The 15,234-nt window shown below is 43.9% G+C and overlaps 1 protein-coding gene across 5 annotated transcripts in view; it reads right to left on the bottom strand.

Moving 5' to 3' along the window:
- The window catches only part of dgkza (diacylglycerol kinase, zeta a), a 567,459-nt gene that overhangs the window by 222,914 nt on the left and 329,311 nt on the right, over nt 1–15,234 (bottom strand). For 3 of the 5 annotated variants that reach the window (XM_078415101.1, XM_078415103.1, XM_078415102.1), the window contains exon 2: nt 14,146–15,194. The exons of the other annotated variants lie outside the window; for them this stretch is intronic. In XM_078415101.1, the coding sequence (XP_078271227.1) occupies nt 14,146–15,080 (935 nt within the window). In that variant the 5' untranslated portion in view covers nt 15,081–15,194. The remainder of the gene's footprint in view (nt 1–14,145; nt 15,195–15,234) is intronic. 5 annotated transcript variants of the gene reach the window in all.

Below are 15,234 nucleotides of genomic sequence, written 5' to 3'. Positions count from 1 at the left end.
GAAACAGTCAAAGTGCAATTCATAGATCTTCCCATTTTAGCTTATTTTATCCAGGAGATTTCAGACCACTGCAACACCTAGGATTTATTGAGAGGGTGGGAGGGAGGAGAGGGAAAGGAGGCAAGATGTATTATTCTATGGGTTCTGACATCTGTCTCAAATTCTGGAAATAATCTCAGATGAGCTGCGGGCAGCCAAGCTAGGCTAAGAAATGATCAGTCATCTTCAAATATTACGATTTTTTGTATTAAAGGGTCTTCCCTTCATTAATCTGAAAGAAATGCTTGAAATAATCAAGAGGGAAAAAAGAGAAGAAAAGTCTTCAGCAGAATTGGTTCTTTAGTGTGACCAGCACAACAAAAGCAGAGAGATGAGATAGCAATTGCTAAAAGCCTATCTGGATAACTTCTTGTTCAAAGCAAATTAAAAGTATGTTGATTATACACTGTGTACGAGGTCTGTCCAACCTGCCTGGGAGTTTAAACTCAATCATGAAGAATTGGGAGCTGTTTCAGTGTGAAAAGTCTTGTATTTGGTGGGGGAGAGGAAGAGGAGCGAAAAGTGAAGAGAAGGAGATGAAGATAAAGAGAAAGGGAATTAGGGAGAGAATTCCCAGGAGATGTTGAAATCTGTATAGGAAGGAACTGCAGATGGTGGTTCACACCAAAGATAGACTCAAAATGCTGGAGTAAATCAGCAGGACCGGCAGCATCTCTGGAGAGAAGGAATGGGTGACATTCGGGTCAATACCCTTCTTCAGTCTGAAGAAGGGTGTCGACCAAAAACGTCACCCATTCCTTCTCTCCAGAGATGTTGCCTGTCCCGCTGAGTTACTCCAGCATTTTGGGTCTATCTTTGTTGAAATCTGTAGTTCACTGCATGGATATTTAACATATAGAAGGGCAATTTGCATGTCAGGTCTGAGAGGGAGGAGACAAGAAAAGGGCAGTGAAGGAGGGGAAAGGACATGGCGGGAGTAAAGAGGAGATAAAGTCGGGGCAAAGGTAGTCAGCTAGTTATAAGAGAGGGAGAGTTTGGACAGAGAAAGGGGGCCGGAGGAAGCAGGAGGGAAGTTAGGAGAAGGTATGTAAGGGCGACCAGGGCTGAGGTAGAGGTAGAAAAGGACATGAGCTGGTACAAAACACTTAGGAAAAGAGACAGAGGGAGATGAGGGAGTGACCAGGAGGCAATGAGGACGTGACTGGGAACAGGATGAAAGGAATGACACGATGGAGGCAAGGGGAGAAGGTGGATAAGAGAGGATCAAGAGGGTCAGATGGAGGGAAGGTAATTTGGTGAATGGTTATAAAAGAAGTCTCACTCTAACTTCAAATTATTTCAATGTCCACAAGAAATGCTTTGATGGCAGCTGAGCTGCCAGGATCACGGATGTGACTTCAACTTTAACGTAAGATTAGAGATCCATTCTAATTAGTGGAATTAATGAAGCAGATGTTAAGTCCTAACAGCAGTCGGGAAGTCAACTCCTCGATAAGTGGAGCACTCCAAGATCGATATCTTTATTTACACTTCCACCCCAACAGCCAAAACTTGGCTTTAACACCCTTGAAACAGTGGGATTACTCTTGAAACAGTGGGATTTTACAAACCAGTTCATTAAATGCTCTGCAGGGAATTTTATTTTCTGGCAGGAGAGTTTTTCCCTGCTGTTCTCCCACCAGTAGGTGCTCCATCAATTATCTCCACAATTTCCAGATCTCTTCAAATGTGCACACAATTCATATGATGCCTCCTGGTGAATGCCCTTCACTGAAGCTCAAAGAACTTGCTTGACAGACAAATAATGTGACAGTTGTGTGCAACAGGTTTAGGTGGGAGTACGCTCAATGAAGAGATTCTCCCTCTGTAAATAAATGCCTTGATGCGCTTCAAGAGGGCGCAAAGCTGAAAACTATTGGCTTGAGTGTGGAGAAGGAAACAATCCACAGAGTAGTGCAGTTGTTAAAGAGGCTCCCTGACTGTGCCAGAGACCCGCGATCAATCCTGACCATGGGCGCTCTTTGAATCCAATTTGCACATTCTCTCTGTGGCAGCTTGGGGTTTCTTCGGGTGCAGAGATTTCGTCCCACAGTCCCAAAGATATGCAGGTTGATAGGTTAATAGGCCACTGTTAATTGCACCTGGTAAGTAGGCAGTGGTAGAACCTGCGGTGAATTGCTAGAATGGAAGTTGAACGTAGAGCAGTCAAAACCAAATTGCCCTGGATTTCCCTTCGAGTTCATTGTGTATCATCTGCAAGAAAGTTAGCAAGGGGCTCTGTTAGAACTGTCCATCGACGAGCTGTAACTCCTCCACAACTACAAACAATGAGGTCGGGCCTATATGTTTCCAGCAGATAACTAGAAAAGGCAGCAAAGAAAAGCCTAATTCCATCTCCGAGTTAAGCCTCCTCACTTCCTCCAAGAAAATGGAGAGATACAGAGGAATGGATTGAAAGATACAGCATGGAAACAGGTCCTTCAGTCCCACGAGTCCATGTTGACCATCGATCGCCTGTTCACACTGTTCCATGTTATCCCACGTTTGCATCGACCAACTAGGGGCAATTTACAGAGGCCAATGTATCTACCAGCCAGCAGTTCTTTGGAGGTTTGGAGGAAACTGGAGCACGAGGAGGAGACCCACCCAGGTCTTTGGCACAGCGATGTAGCAGCTCGACCAGCCGTGCCACTATGTCACCCTTAATAAGCAGGGAAGGAAGTGACTCCAAGCTGTGGGGTGCCATGCCTGGTACTTGCTGTGCATCAAGCAGAATGGGTTTCAGAGGGACACCCCTCCTGAACAGCACCTCACTTCACTGCCAAGTACAGCCCCACGTACACGTCTACATGTCTGCCTGCAACAGTCCGGCAACTTGAAACCAGATGCGGCAGGTTTTTTTCTTCCTAAAATGTATTCTAAAATCAATCCGCCATGAAATGCGTGGTGAGAAGTGAAATGGGTGGGAAGATATGCGGTGGGATTTTTTTAATTAAACCATTTAAAAGGAAAGTGCAATCCTGTAAAATTGGTTACAGGTCGAAACTGCAGATGGAGGCCAGCATTGGATCGACCCCACAGCACATTGGACAGGAGACCATCAATCTTGGAGCAAGGGTGTGTAAACTGACATCACATCCCACAGCCTGGTTTGCTGCATGGTAATGTATTATTTTAGCGAAAGGATGAATAAGCCTTTGAGAGAACCATTTAACACATAAAGCACAGACTAAACCAAAAAGGCTTACTGCAGTGGAATAAAATCCACTGGCTGGCATTCACATTCAAACACCTCTCTGTTCCTTTGTCCTTCACAATTACCCCCAGGCGTTCCTTATAACCACATAATGAGGAACACACTGGTGATGAATCACTGGCACCTGGGCAGTGCAGCGTTTGATCCTTGTGTTTCTGGCACATTGGCTTCACTGTTCATTGATGACAAATTAGTCCACTAAATCAATCAATTTAATGCAAATAAATGAATATCCTGTAGGGTAATGTTACAGATTTACACAGAACATGGAACAGTACAGCACAGGAACAAGCCCTTTGGTCCACAATGCCCATGCCAAACATGATGCCAGGTTAAACGAATCCATATACCCTCCATTCCCTGCATATCTATGTGCCACTCCAAAAAGCTCTTAAATGCCACTAGAAAATATCAGCCCCACCACCATCCCTTGGCAGCAGGTCCCAAGCACCCACTGCTTTTGTGTGAAAAATCTTGCCCCACATATCTCCTTTAAATTTTGCATCTCTCACTTTCAAACTGTGCCCTCTGATCTTTGACATCTCCACCCTGGGATTTGATAACATTCAGACTTAAATTGAAAAAGCTTCTATTGGATATGATCCAGTGAGGAGCAATCAATCACCTAAATCTAGAAAGCAACTATGAAGATGATTAAAGTGACTTTTGATAGATTCTACTGGATGTAGAGAAAAATGTAATTAGCAACAGAACAAGTTGGTGGGAGAGAGGCGAGAAGTTTGGGAAGGGGTAAACTTACAATTTATTGGAAGAAATGGATGCTGTGCTCTGATATATCGGCACAATGTATGTTTTCATTTCTCGGAAACACTTTTTCAATGAAAAGAGCAGAGATATGTCATTCTCTTCCAAATTTCCCTGTAATCTGAGTTAGATAGCTCTGATAAGGAGGTGGAGGGGGGGGGGGGGGGAGGGAGGGGCATCCATTGTATATTGGGCAAGAATATGCCAATAAATCAAGAAAGTGAATGTGATACACTGATCACTCAGAAGCACACTGTGCCAGATTCGGCTCAAAATCTACCTTTAATTCTAAAGTCGCAAAGATTTTATGTTCTCCAAAAGGGAAAATAAATGCTTATTTGGCAGTTCCATCACAAGACTAACTAAAAATGTTTGTGGATGTCAAAATTTTGAATGAAGACAAAGAACATCATCGATAATTGTCTGCAGCAGTACGGGCATTTACCAATCTTAAAATCACTTCAAAGAAGTCTAATACTCTGACATTTTGGCAACAATGCTGTGAAGTACCTTGGCAACTTCACCAAACAAAACCGTAGGGCTTAGGCGGAAACGTTTGGAACAGCATAGATATATGGAACAATGTGGAACAATGGAACTTGGCAAAGTATCTAAAGGGTTTGTCAAATTGGGCGGTGACCACTGTTCTTTTGTTTGTGGCGGTACATGCCACCAAAATGTGAAAGACTAGATTGATGAACAGCATCTGAGTGTGCTGCATAAACTGCTATATGTGACCGGCACTTTCTTCTGTCTCCAAGAAAAGGGCTGGTGGTAACTATGTCATGGAAGATGGTTTCAGCAGCAAGGGAACTGATACTAGGCAGAAACCTTAGCAGTTACGTGAATAGGTAGTCAAAAGCTCATTCTGGAGTCAAGGCTGCCACCCAAATTTGCAAACACTAGATTAGCATTAAGCACTGTCAATTCTCTACACCTCCGGTAAGTTAATCAGAGCTTATCGTACAGTCGCTGTTCCAGCAAAAACAATAAAGAACCGACAGAATCTTTCAGGGGAAATCAAAATCAGATCTGTCCACAATCTGTTCAATTGTTAAAAAATATTGGGAAGTTATGAAGTTAGAATATGTGTTAATTATTAGTTAATAATAAGGGTCGGCTTTTATTAAATAAAAAAAACATGGCGGAAGTTGGGATTTTGATCGGACAGCTCTGTGAATGGCTCTCAGGAAAGATTCAACTTGATTTTCAAAAGACTATTTCAATGGCATTAACATTACATTCATTTAACTGTACTCCCACCGTATTCAACCAGCATTGAATACCACAGAGAGAACCTGACTGTATTTACTTTAATTGAATGATGCATCTAAATTCAACTACTTCCCAACTAACCTGGTGAGCATTCATCCAATGTGACCATCCTCCCACAATATAATGGAAGTCATCAGACTCCTTAAATTCTTTGAAGAGAATTTTGTTTTGCAACAAAAAGTTTCCCTGCTGCTCTCTCAACCAATTTCCCAGAACGTCATCTCAACAATTTTTCGGTCACTTCCATTCTTATGCATATCTCATAGCATAAGCCCAGTTAAAGGCCCCATTGAAAAGCTGAAAGGTGGTGCTTCAATAAAGGGAAGCCAGTGGATTTATTAAGGAAAATAAAAGTTCCTGGTGTAGGAGGTAACATTTGCAAGTGGCAGAATAACAGGAAACAGAAGGCACAAGAGACTGCAGATGTGAGAATATGTGGCAAAGTAAAGGAGAGGTTCTGGAGGAACTGAGTGGGTCAGGCAGCATCTGTGGAGTGACACGGACAGTCAATGTTTTGGGTCAAAACCCTTCATCTCTACTCAAAGAGTAGAGGGGAAGTAGCCAAAATAAAGAGGCACGGGGGGAGGGGGAGAAATAGGTGGGACAAAAGCATGTAAGAGAGTTGTGAATCTGTGGAATTCTCTGCCACAGAAGGCAGTGGAGGCCAATTCACCATATTGAATGGTGGTGCTGGCTTGAAGGGCCGAATGGCCTACTCCTGCACCTAGTTTCTATGTTTCTATACGTGGATACAGGTGAGATGGGGGTTGATTGTCAGGTGCCATCCGGGTGGCAGAGAGAAAGGCAGAGGGAGCAAAAGATGCTGGGAAGTGACCGGGAGCACAAAAGACTGCAGATTCTGGAATCTGATGGGAAACTGTAGAGACTGGTGTTATCCTGGAAACAGGAGGTAGGGATAAATGTGGCTCTTTGAAGGTTAGCAAGATGTAATGCATGGTATCCAACTGGGATCAGTGCTGGGACTCAACTCTCGAAAAATTTATACAAACGATATTTGCGTAAACATGGTTTCTGATGTTTTCTGATTGACACAACAATGAGAAAGAAAGTAAGCTGTGAAGAGAATATGTTCATGTAGGGAAATGGACTTGTTTGGTGGGTATGCAAAGATCTGGAAAGTGCATTATCTTGATAAGATCTGGGTGTCCGAGCGTACAAAAGTACAGCATGCAGGTACAGGAGTAATTATGGAAGCTGGCAGAATGTTGTTAGTTGCTCGGGAAACCGAACAGAAAAATAGATTTTTAGATTTAGAGATACAGTGCGGAAACAGGCCCTTCGGCCCACCGAGTCCGCGCCGCCCAGCGATCCCCGCACATTAATACTATCCTACACACACTAGGGACAATTTTTACATTTACCCAGTCAATTAACCTACGTACCTGTACGTCTTTGGAGTGTGGGAGGAAACCGAAGATCTCGGAAAAAACTCACGCAGGTCACGGGGAGAACGTACAAACTCCGTACAGACGGCGCCCGTAGCCAGGATCGAACCTGAGTCTCCGGCGCTGCATTCGCTGTAAGGCAGCAACTCTACCGCTGCGCCACCGTGCCGCTGTAGCGAAAGGCTCTGGCTTTCAGTTCGACAGGGCAGCAGTGAGAGCATGTCAGATTGAGTTTATTGTCATATCCGTACCATGAGGTGAAAATCTCGCTTGCAGCAGCATCACGGGCACGTCAACCCAGACAACATACAAAAACGTAAAAATGTACATATATTTTACACAATTTGTACAAGATGGCGAAAAGAAAAAAGAACACAAAAAAAACAAGGCGTGAGAGTTAAACACAATTAGAAAGCAAGTCCATGCTAGTGCAAGAGATGGTCGGTGGTGTTCCGTTGGGATTAGGGCTGTGCAGGTCAGTTTAAGAACCTGATGCTGGTTGGAAAGCAGTAGTTCCTTAACCTCATGGAATAGGACTTCAAACCTCTGTACCTTCTACCCAATGGTAGCAATGAGAAAAGGGATACTGAAAGTCCTTGCTGATAGAAACACCTTATTGAGGCAGCTCATCACATAGCTGCTTTTGATAGTGGGGAGGGTTGTGTCTGACATCTAAAGTACTGTGCACAGCATTGTTCTCCCGAAACAAGGATGGAAGAAAATACATTGAAAGTAGGAGCAACAGACTAATAGCAGAAACGAATATGATGTCATATGAAGAAAGGTTAAATAGGCTAGGCTTTTATCTTCTGCAGTTTAGAGTAGTGAGAGGAATGTTGATTGAAACACAAGAATGTAATGTGACTCGCATTCAAGAGAGAGCTAGATAGAGCTCTTAAGGATATGGGGGTATGGGGAGAAGGCAGGAACGGGGTACTGATTGAGAATGATCAGCCATGATCACATTGAATGGTGGTGCTGGCTCGAAGGGCCGAAGGGCCTCCTCCTGCACCTATAGTCTATTGTTTATTGTCTATTGCCAGGAGGTATGTGTAAAGTATGTTCCTTCTTGGGGGAGACACAAGAGGTTACTGTTTAAGGCAGAGAGAAACTGATGTTTATTCTCTCAGAAGATAAGAAGCCTTTGAAATATTTTCCCTTAAAAGAGCAGGAAGCAAACACTGCAAATATTTTTGAATTAGAGTAGACAAATACTTGATAAGCAAGAGAATGAAAGTTTACCACAGTCGAGTGGAATGTGGGGATGAGGTGATAATCAGATTGGCCATGACCTTATTAAACGGAAGGCCTAGGCCCATTCATGCACACAATTCATGTCTGATTTCAGTGGAGGATTTCCTGGCATTTCAATGACAAATGTCATATGCAAAATAAACTAGAATTAGGTGAAGAATTAGAATGACCTGCTCCATAAATTAGCCAATAATATAAAGGAGGATAGCAAAAGTTTTTTTAGATACGTGAAGAGGAGAAAAATAGTCAAGGCAAATGTGGGTCCCTTGAAGACAGAAGCAGGGGAATTTATTATGGGGAACAAAGAAATGGCAGACGAGTTAAACCGTTACTTTGGATCTGTCTTTACTGAGGAAGATACACACAATCTCCCAAATGTTCTAGGGGCCGGAGAACCTAGGGTGATGGAGGAACTGAAGGAAATCCACATTAGGCAGGAAATGGTTTTGGGTAGACTGATGGGACTGAAGGCTGATAAATCCCCAGGGCCGGATGGTCTGCATCCCAGGGTACTTAAGGAGGTGGCTCTAGAAATAGTGGAAGCATTGGAGATCATTTTTCAATGTTCTATAGATTCAGGATCAGTTCCTGTGGATTGGAGGATAGCAAATGTTATCCCACTTTTTAAGAAAGGAGAGAGAGAGAAAACGGGTAATTATAGACCAGTTAGTCTGATATCAGTGGTGGGGAAGATGCTGGAGTCAATTATAAAAGACGAAATTGCTGAGCATTTGGATAGCAGTAACAGGATCATTCCGAGTCAGCATGGATTTACGAAGGGGAAATCATGCTTGACAAATCTACTGGAATTTTTTGAGGATGTAACTAGGAAAATTGACAGGGGAGAGTCAGTGGATGTGGTGTACCTCGACTTTCAGAAAGCCTTCGACAAGGTCCCACATAGGAGATTAGTGGGCAAAATTAGAGCACATGGTATTGGGGGTAAGGTACTGACATGGATAGAAAATTGGTTGACAGACAGAAAGCAAAGAGTGGGGATAAATGGGTCCCTTTCTGAATGGCAGGCAGTGACCAGTGGGGTACCGCAAGGTTCGGTGCTGGGACCCCAGCTATTTACGATATACATTAATGACTTAGATGAAGGGATTAAAAGTACCATTAGCAAATTTGCAGATGATACTAAGCTGGGGGGTAGTGTGAATTGTGAGGAAGATGCAATAAGGCTGCAGGGTGACTTGGACAGGTTGTGTGAGTGGGCGGATACATGGCAGATGCAGTTTAATGTAGATAAGTGTGAGGTTATTCACTTTGGAAGTAAGAATAGAAAGGCAGATTATTATCTGAATGGTGTCAAGTTAGGAAGAGGGGATGTTCAACGAGATCTGGGTGTCCTAGTGCATCAGTCACTGAAAGGAAGCATGCAGGTACAGCAGGCAGTGAAGAAAGCAAATGGAATGTTGGCCTTCATAACAAGAGGAGTTGAGTATAGGAGCAAAGAAGTCCTTCTACAGTTGTACCGGGCCCTGGTGAGACCGCACCTGGAGTACTGTGTGCAGTTTTGGTCTCCAAATTTGAGGAAGGATATTCTTGCTATTGAGGGCGTGCAGCATAGGTTCACTAGGTTAATTCCCGGAATGGCGGGACTGTCGTATGTTGAAAGGCTGGAGCAATTAGGCTTATATACACTGGAATTTAGAAGGATGAGGGGGGATCTTATTGAAACATATAAGATAATTAGGGGATTGGACACATTAGAGGCAGGAAACATGTTCCCAATGTTGGGAAAGTCCAGAACAAGAGGCCACAGTTTAAGAATAAGGGGTAGGCCATTTAGAACGGAGATGAGGAAGAACTTTTTCAGTCAGAGAGTGGTGAAGGTATGGAATTCTCTGCCTCAGAAGGCAGTGGAGGCCAGTTCGTTGGATGCTTTCAAGAGAGAGCTGGATAGAGCTCTTAAGGATAGCGGAGTGAGGGGGTATGGGGAGAAGGCAGGAACGGGGTACTGATTGAGAGTGATCAGCCATGATCGCATTGAATGGCGGTGCTGGCTCGAAGGGCTGAATGGCCTACTCCTGCACCTATTGTCTGTTGTCTATAATTCTATAAGATCGTGCAGTTTGTGTGTGCGTTAGTGTGTGTGTTTTTGTTAGTTATTATTGTGTTTACAGAATACTATGTTTACATATCTGTTGTACTGCTGCAAGTAAGAATGTCATTGTTGCATTTTGGGACATACGACAATAAAACACTCTTGACTCTTAACCTCAAAGGTACTTTCTTTCCTGTGCGAACCCTACATGCCTCAGTTATCTTGACATTTAAATATCTCTGTCCTGAGTAAACTCACTGAGCCTCCACAGTCCTCTTTGGTGGAAAATTCCATTGATTCACTACCCTGATTGAAGAAATTTGCGTCATCTCAATCCAGAATGGCCATCTCTTTATTTTGTGACAGTGGAATTACTGTCATACATTTACCCTCTTAAGTACGTGCCCAATCGTCTTAATCGCTCTATATACAGTCTCAGTTTACTTTAGTGTCACATGCAGGTACAGTGAACTTTTGTTGAGTTCTAACCAGTCAGCTGAAAGACAATACATGATAACAATCGATCCATTTACAGTGTATAGATACATGATAAGGGAATAACGTTTAGTGCAAGGAAAAGCCAGCAAAATCCGATCAAGGATAGTCCGAGGGTCACCAAAGAGGTAGATAGTAGTTCAGCACTGCTCTCTGGTTGTGGTAGGATAATTCAGTTGCTTGATAACAGCTGGGAAGAAACTGTTCCCGAATCTGGTGGTGTGCATTTTCACACTTCTGTACCTTTTGCCTGAAAGGAGAGGGGAGAAGAGGGAGTGGCCAGGGTGCGACTCGGCCTTGATTCTGCTGCTGGCCTTGCCGAGGCAGCGTGAGGTTTAAACGGAGTCAACAGAAGGGAGGTAGACACAAAAAGCTAGAGGAACTCAGCGGGACAGGCAGCATCTCTAAATAGAAGGGAGGTTGGTTTGTGTGATGGTCTGGGCTGCTTCCACAATTCTCTGCGATCTCTTGCAGTCTTGGATGGAGCTGTTCCCAAACCAAGCTGTGATGCATCCTGATAAAATGCTTTCTATGTTGCATCTGTGGAGGTTGGTGAGAGTTGTAGGGGCTATGCCAACCAGAAATCAATCACTGCAACCCCTCTATCATATAACCACTTATTTTTCAAATTGCTTTGTGTGCTTGCACATTAACTTTCAGTGATTCTTGTACAAAAATACCACCACCTTTCAACCTTTCACGAGGTAAAAGAAAATCTACTGTTTTTTTTGCCTCCTCATTTTTCCCACATTCTTTCTATTCACTCAGCCTGCCTATAATTGCGTGGTATTTACAAGGTGTTTAGATAGGCACATGAATATGCAGGGAATGGGGAGATATAGATCACATATCACTATAACTTGACATCATGTTCAGCAAGGTCATTGTGGGCTGAAGTGCCTGTTCCCATGCTATACTGTTCTATGTTCAGTGATATCCACCCGGGGTCTCACTGCATCATAATCTCAACCCACAATGCCAACCATCTTTAGCACCTCACGAACCACAGTATCCCAATATGAAGATGATCCATTTGTTCAATGTTTTCTGCCAATTAACCACACCTCAACTGACACCAGTATATTATCCACAATGGCAACACTTTAAATTTTGTTTAGTATCCTTGTGTGGTATCTCATCAAAGCTCCTCTGAAAGTACAAATATACCATATCTACTCATTCACCCTCATCAATTCTGCTAACTACAGCCTCAAAAGCCACGTAACAGATTTGTCAACAATATTTACCTTTTCCTAGTTTGACTCTGTCAAATACATTTAATATTTTCTAAGTGCTCTGTTACCACTTTTTTTAATAATAGATTGCCACATTTCCCACATGGCTGATGTCAGGCTATCTGGCCCAGCATCTTCCAGTCTGTGGGAATGATTCTAGAGTCTATGGAACTTTGGGAGATGGCAAACAGCGCACCAACCAACTCTCATATTCTACTCTCAATACTAAGGTGCACCTTTGCTGAATTATGACATTCTCAAAATTCCCAAGCTTAATGGCCATTTTGGCAAAGTTATGCCTTTACCTTTGAGCTAATCCTACCTCATTTTCATTTGATGCTATTGCTGGATCACTTCCCAGCTTGAGGGTTTCTTCCCCTTTAAAATGATATATATTTCTAGTAAACTGCATTCCTTCTTTAAATTTTAGCTATTGCGTTTTTTACTACCAACATTTTAGTTTCCTGGTCGATCATGGCCAATTTATGCATCATACCTTCATAGATTGCTTAATACAGATAAAACACCTTGGTTTCAGATTACATAAAAACTGGAAGTTTTTGATTCAGAGTCCCAGCATGTTATGTTCAATGTTCCCTAAAGGCCTCATAGCTCGAATTTCAACAATTAACTCTCTCGTTACCGAATTCTAGATCTAAGATAGCCTTCTAACATTGTTTGCAGTTTCCAAATGACATTGTTCAAAGATGTTGAAAAAATTATTACAAATTGATATATATATTTAAACAGATAGTTATTAAAAACACAAAATTAACTTAAAATATAAATATAAACTAAAATACAAATAATCCCATTTAATTGAAGGGGCCCATATCAGACGCACGCAAGGGGCCAGATACACGATGCATCCGGCCTATCAGCTCAGGAAAGCCTCTGGTCTCATCATTGACCCTACAGATGTGGGAAACCATGCCATTCATGTGTAAACTGCAGGCAGCTGCAGTTCATTGTCATAGAGGTATACAGCACGGAAAAAGGCTCTTCAGCTCACTTTGTCCATGCCGATTAAGTTAACCAGCATTTTGTGCCTACCTTCGATTTAAACCAGCATCTGCAGTTCTTTCCTACAGATTAGGTTAACGTTCTGGGCTAGTTCCATTTGCCTGCATTTGGCCCAAATCCCTGTCAACCCATTCTATCCATATCCATCTAAACCTTTCCCATCCATATCCCTGTAAACCTTTCCAATCCATATCCATCTAAATCTTTCCTATCAATATCCCACTAGACCATGTCCACATCCTTCTGAAACCTTCCTATCTATATCCCTCCTAACCCTTCCTATCTATATATCTGTGAAAATGTCTTTTGAAAGTCGTTTTTATATGCACTTCTATAGCTTTCTCTGACAGCTCATTCCTGATACCGACTATCCTCTGAGTGAAACAGATCCCGCTGCTAACTGGCAGTATGTTCGAGTCCAATGTGTGAAGAAAGGGAGTGAATGCAGCAAAATGCGGATCTATTATCTTCTGCAGTCTATTGTCTTGGGAAATAATGTGTTTTTTACAAAATTGAATTGAATTATTTGCTTCCACTATCCTTCCAGCTGCAGGTTATGCTGTCAATTAATTTTCATTCAAGGAAAGAGGAAGCTTGAGTTTAATGCAAAGGCCTTTGATCATTACATAATAATTTCACTTGCTTTAAAAAAGGTGACTGCACTACACAATCGACTACAATTCAAGGCTTCTTGTGACTTTTTAATGCATGTTGATGATGCTCACCTGCCGACCACATTAAAAAGTCATTTACGTTGTCAAAGGGGAAGGTAAAGCCACGATAAATAAAGGTGGTTTACTCTTGGTATGTACACTCCCTCACACTGTTTATGATGGAATTATGCAAGTCTATGGAGGAAGAGGAAGAGCGGGAATTTTTCATTTTAACAAGCCAACAAGGGCAAAATGCATCAAATATCCTCTTCCTATTTTGCATCATTCTCCTAACGTAATACCTAATTGGCCTGGACTCTGCGACAGTTCATTAAAACGTCAAGAAGAATGGCTTCAACTGCAGAATGCAACCCTCATCCCATAGCACAGCCAGAGAGAGAGATGAGCAAGGGGCTCCATCAGGGCTGCACTCTTCCACTAGCAAGAGCTATGATAGGTATAGTTCAGGGAGATAACTTCCTTAGATAGCCAAGTAGGACAAGACCATTTCTCTTCCTACTTACAATAGCTTAGATAGGATTCCTCTTCCTACTTACAATAGCTCAGGTAGGCACATGGACATGCAGGAAATGGGGGGGATATGGTTCATGTGTTAGCAGAAGAGGTTAGTTTAACCTGGCACCATGTTTGGCATGGACATTGTTCCTGTGCTGTACCATTCCATGTTCTCAACCCTCCCCACCTACTGCAAGAAGTATTCAGGAATACATACGACAGGAAGTTGCTCCATGCTGTGTGCTTAGCCGGGCATTTCCTGTGCATCAGGTTGAGGGAGTTTCTACGCATGCCGTGCCTCCAGCGTGGCGGGGGATAAGTGAAGGGCATCCTCCTGACGTTCAGTGAGGGCCGCCTGCTCCCTGCTCGTGCCGCCGCCTGCGATGCGGTGGGTTTGCCGGCTGCTGCCTGCGCCCGCCCCCAGCTGGAGCGCCGGCCTATGGTCCTGTAACTTCCGTACAGTCCGAGGGAGGGCAACTCCCCAGTGGGGCCTTGGGAAGAGCTCCGCCTCAAACACCGGGGAGCCCTGATAAAAGGCTTGGTGTAGTTTGGCCTGCAGTGCAACGGTTGAAAGGCCTCTGGAGTTTGAGAAGCGGTTCCATTGCTCAACGTCCCATTCTCCTGCTCTAGTTCACTCCAACGACCACATGAGGATGAAGATTCGGAGACATCCGACTCTCCTGAAGAGTGCCTGCCTTCATTGAGGCCAGGGCTGATGGCTTCCCCTGTGGCACAGGCCTCATCATCTCCACCGGCTTCGCCCTCCTCTTCCTCAGCCATCTGAATCAAGCTGGCCAGCAGCACGGACGGCCCCAGCAGGTGGGTGTCGATGGTTCGCAGTTGGCCGCCACGCCTCCTCTTGATGGCAAACCTGGGGTTGAGGTGAAGGGCGGTGGTGCTGGATCTCCGGCGGGTTCTGATGCCTTTGGGGGCTGCACTACCCGACCGGGCCGGGCCCAGCGTCTGCAGACTGGACCTCCGCCTCTGCAGCAGCATGGCCGACGGCATCCCCACACTCGAGCGCCGCCTCACTTTACTGCCCGGCACTGCCCCAGTCGCATGCCTATTTGTCTGCCTGCCGCCATTCGGCAGCTTGAAACCAGACGAGGCGGGTTTTGCTTTCCTGAAGTGCCTCTTGAAGAATGTCTCCATGTCCTTATCTTTGTGCGGGGAGGGCAGAAGCCTGCGGGTAGATAGGCAGTAGGGTTTTCTCTTTTGTTACAAAGGAAAGCTGTTGCTCACTGGAGTTCATGCAGGCGCTGGGAGCTGTTAAAAAGGTAGAGATTGCGCAGTAAGAACACCATTG

The sequence above is a fragment of the Rhinoraja longicauda genome, chromosome 18 (genome assembly GCF_053455715.1).
Source record: "Rhinoraja longicauda isolate Sanriku21f chromosome 18, sRhiLon1.1, whole genome shotgun sequence".
Taxonomy (NCBI): Eukaryota; Metazoa; Chordata; class Chondrichthyes; order Rajiformes; family Arhynchobatidae; genus Rhinoraja; species Rhinoraja longicauda.
This window is presented reverse-complemented; position numbering and strand designations above follow the sequence as displayed.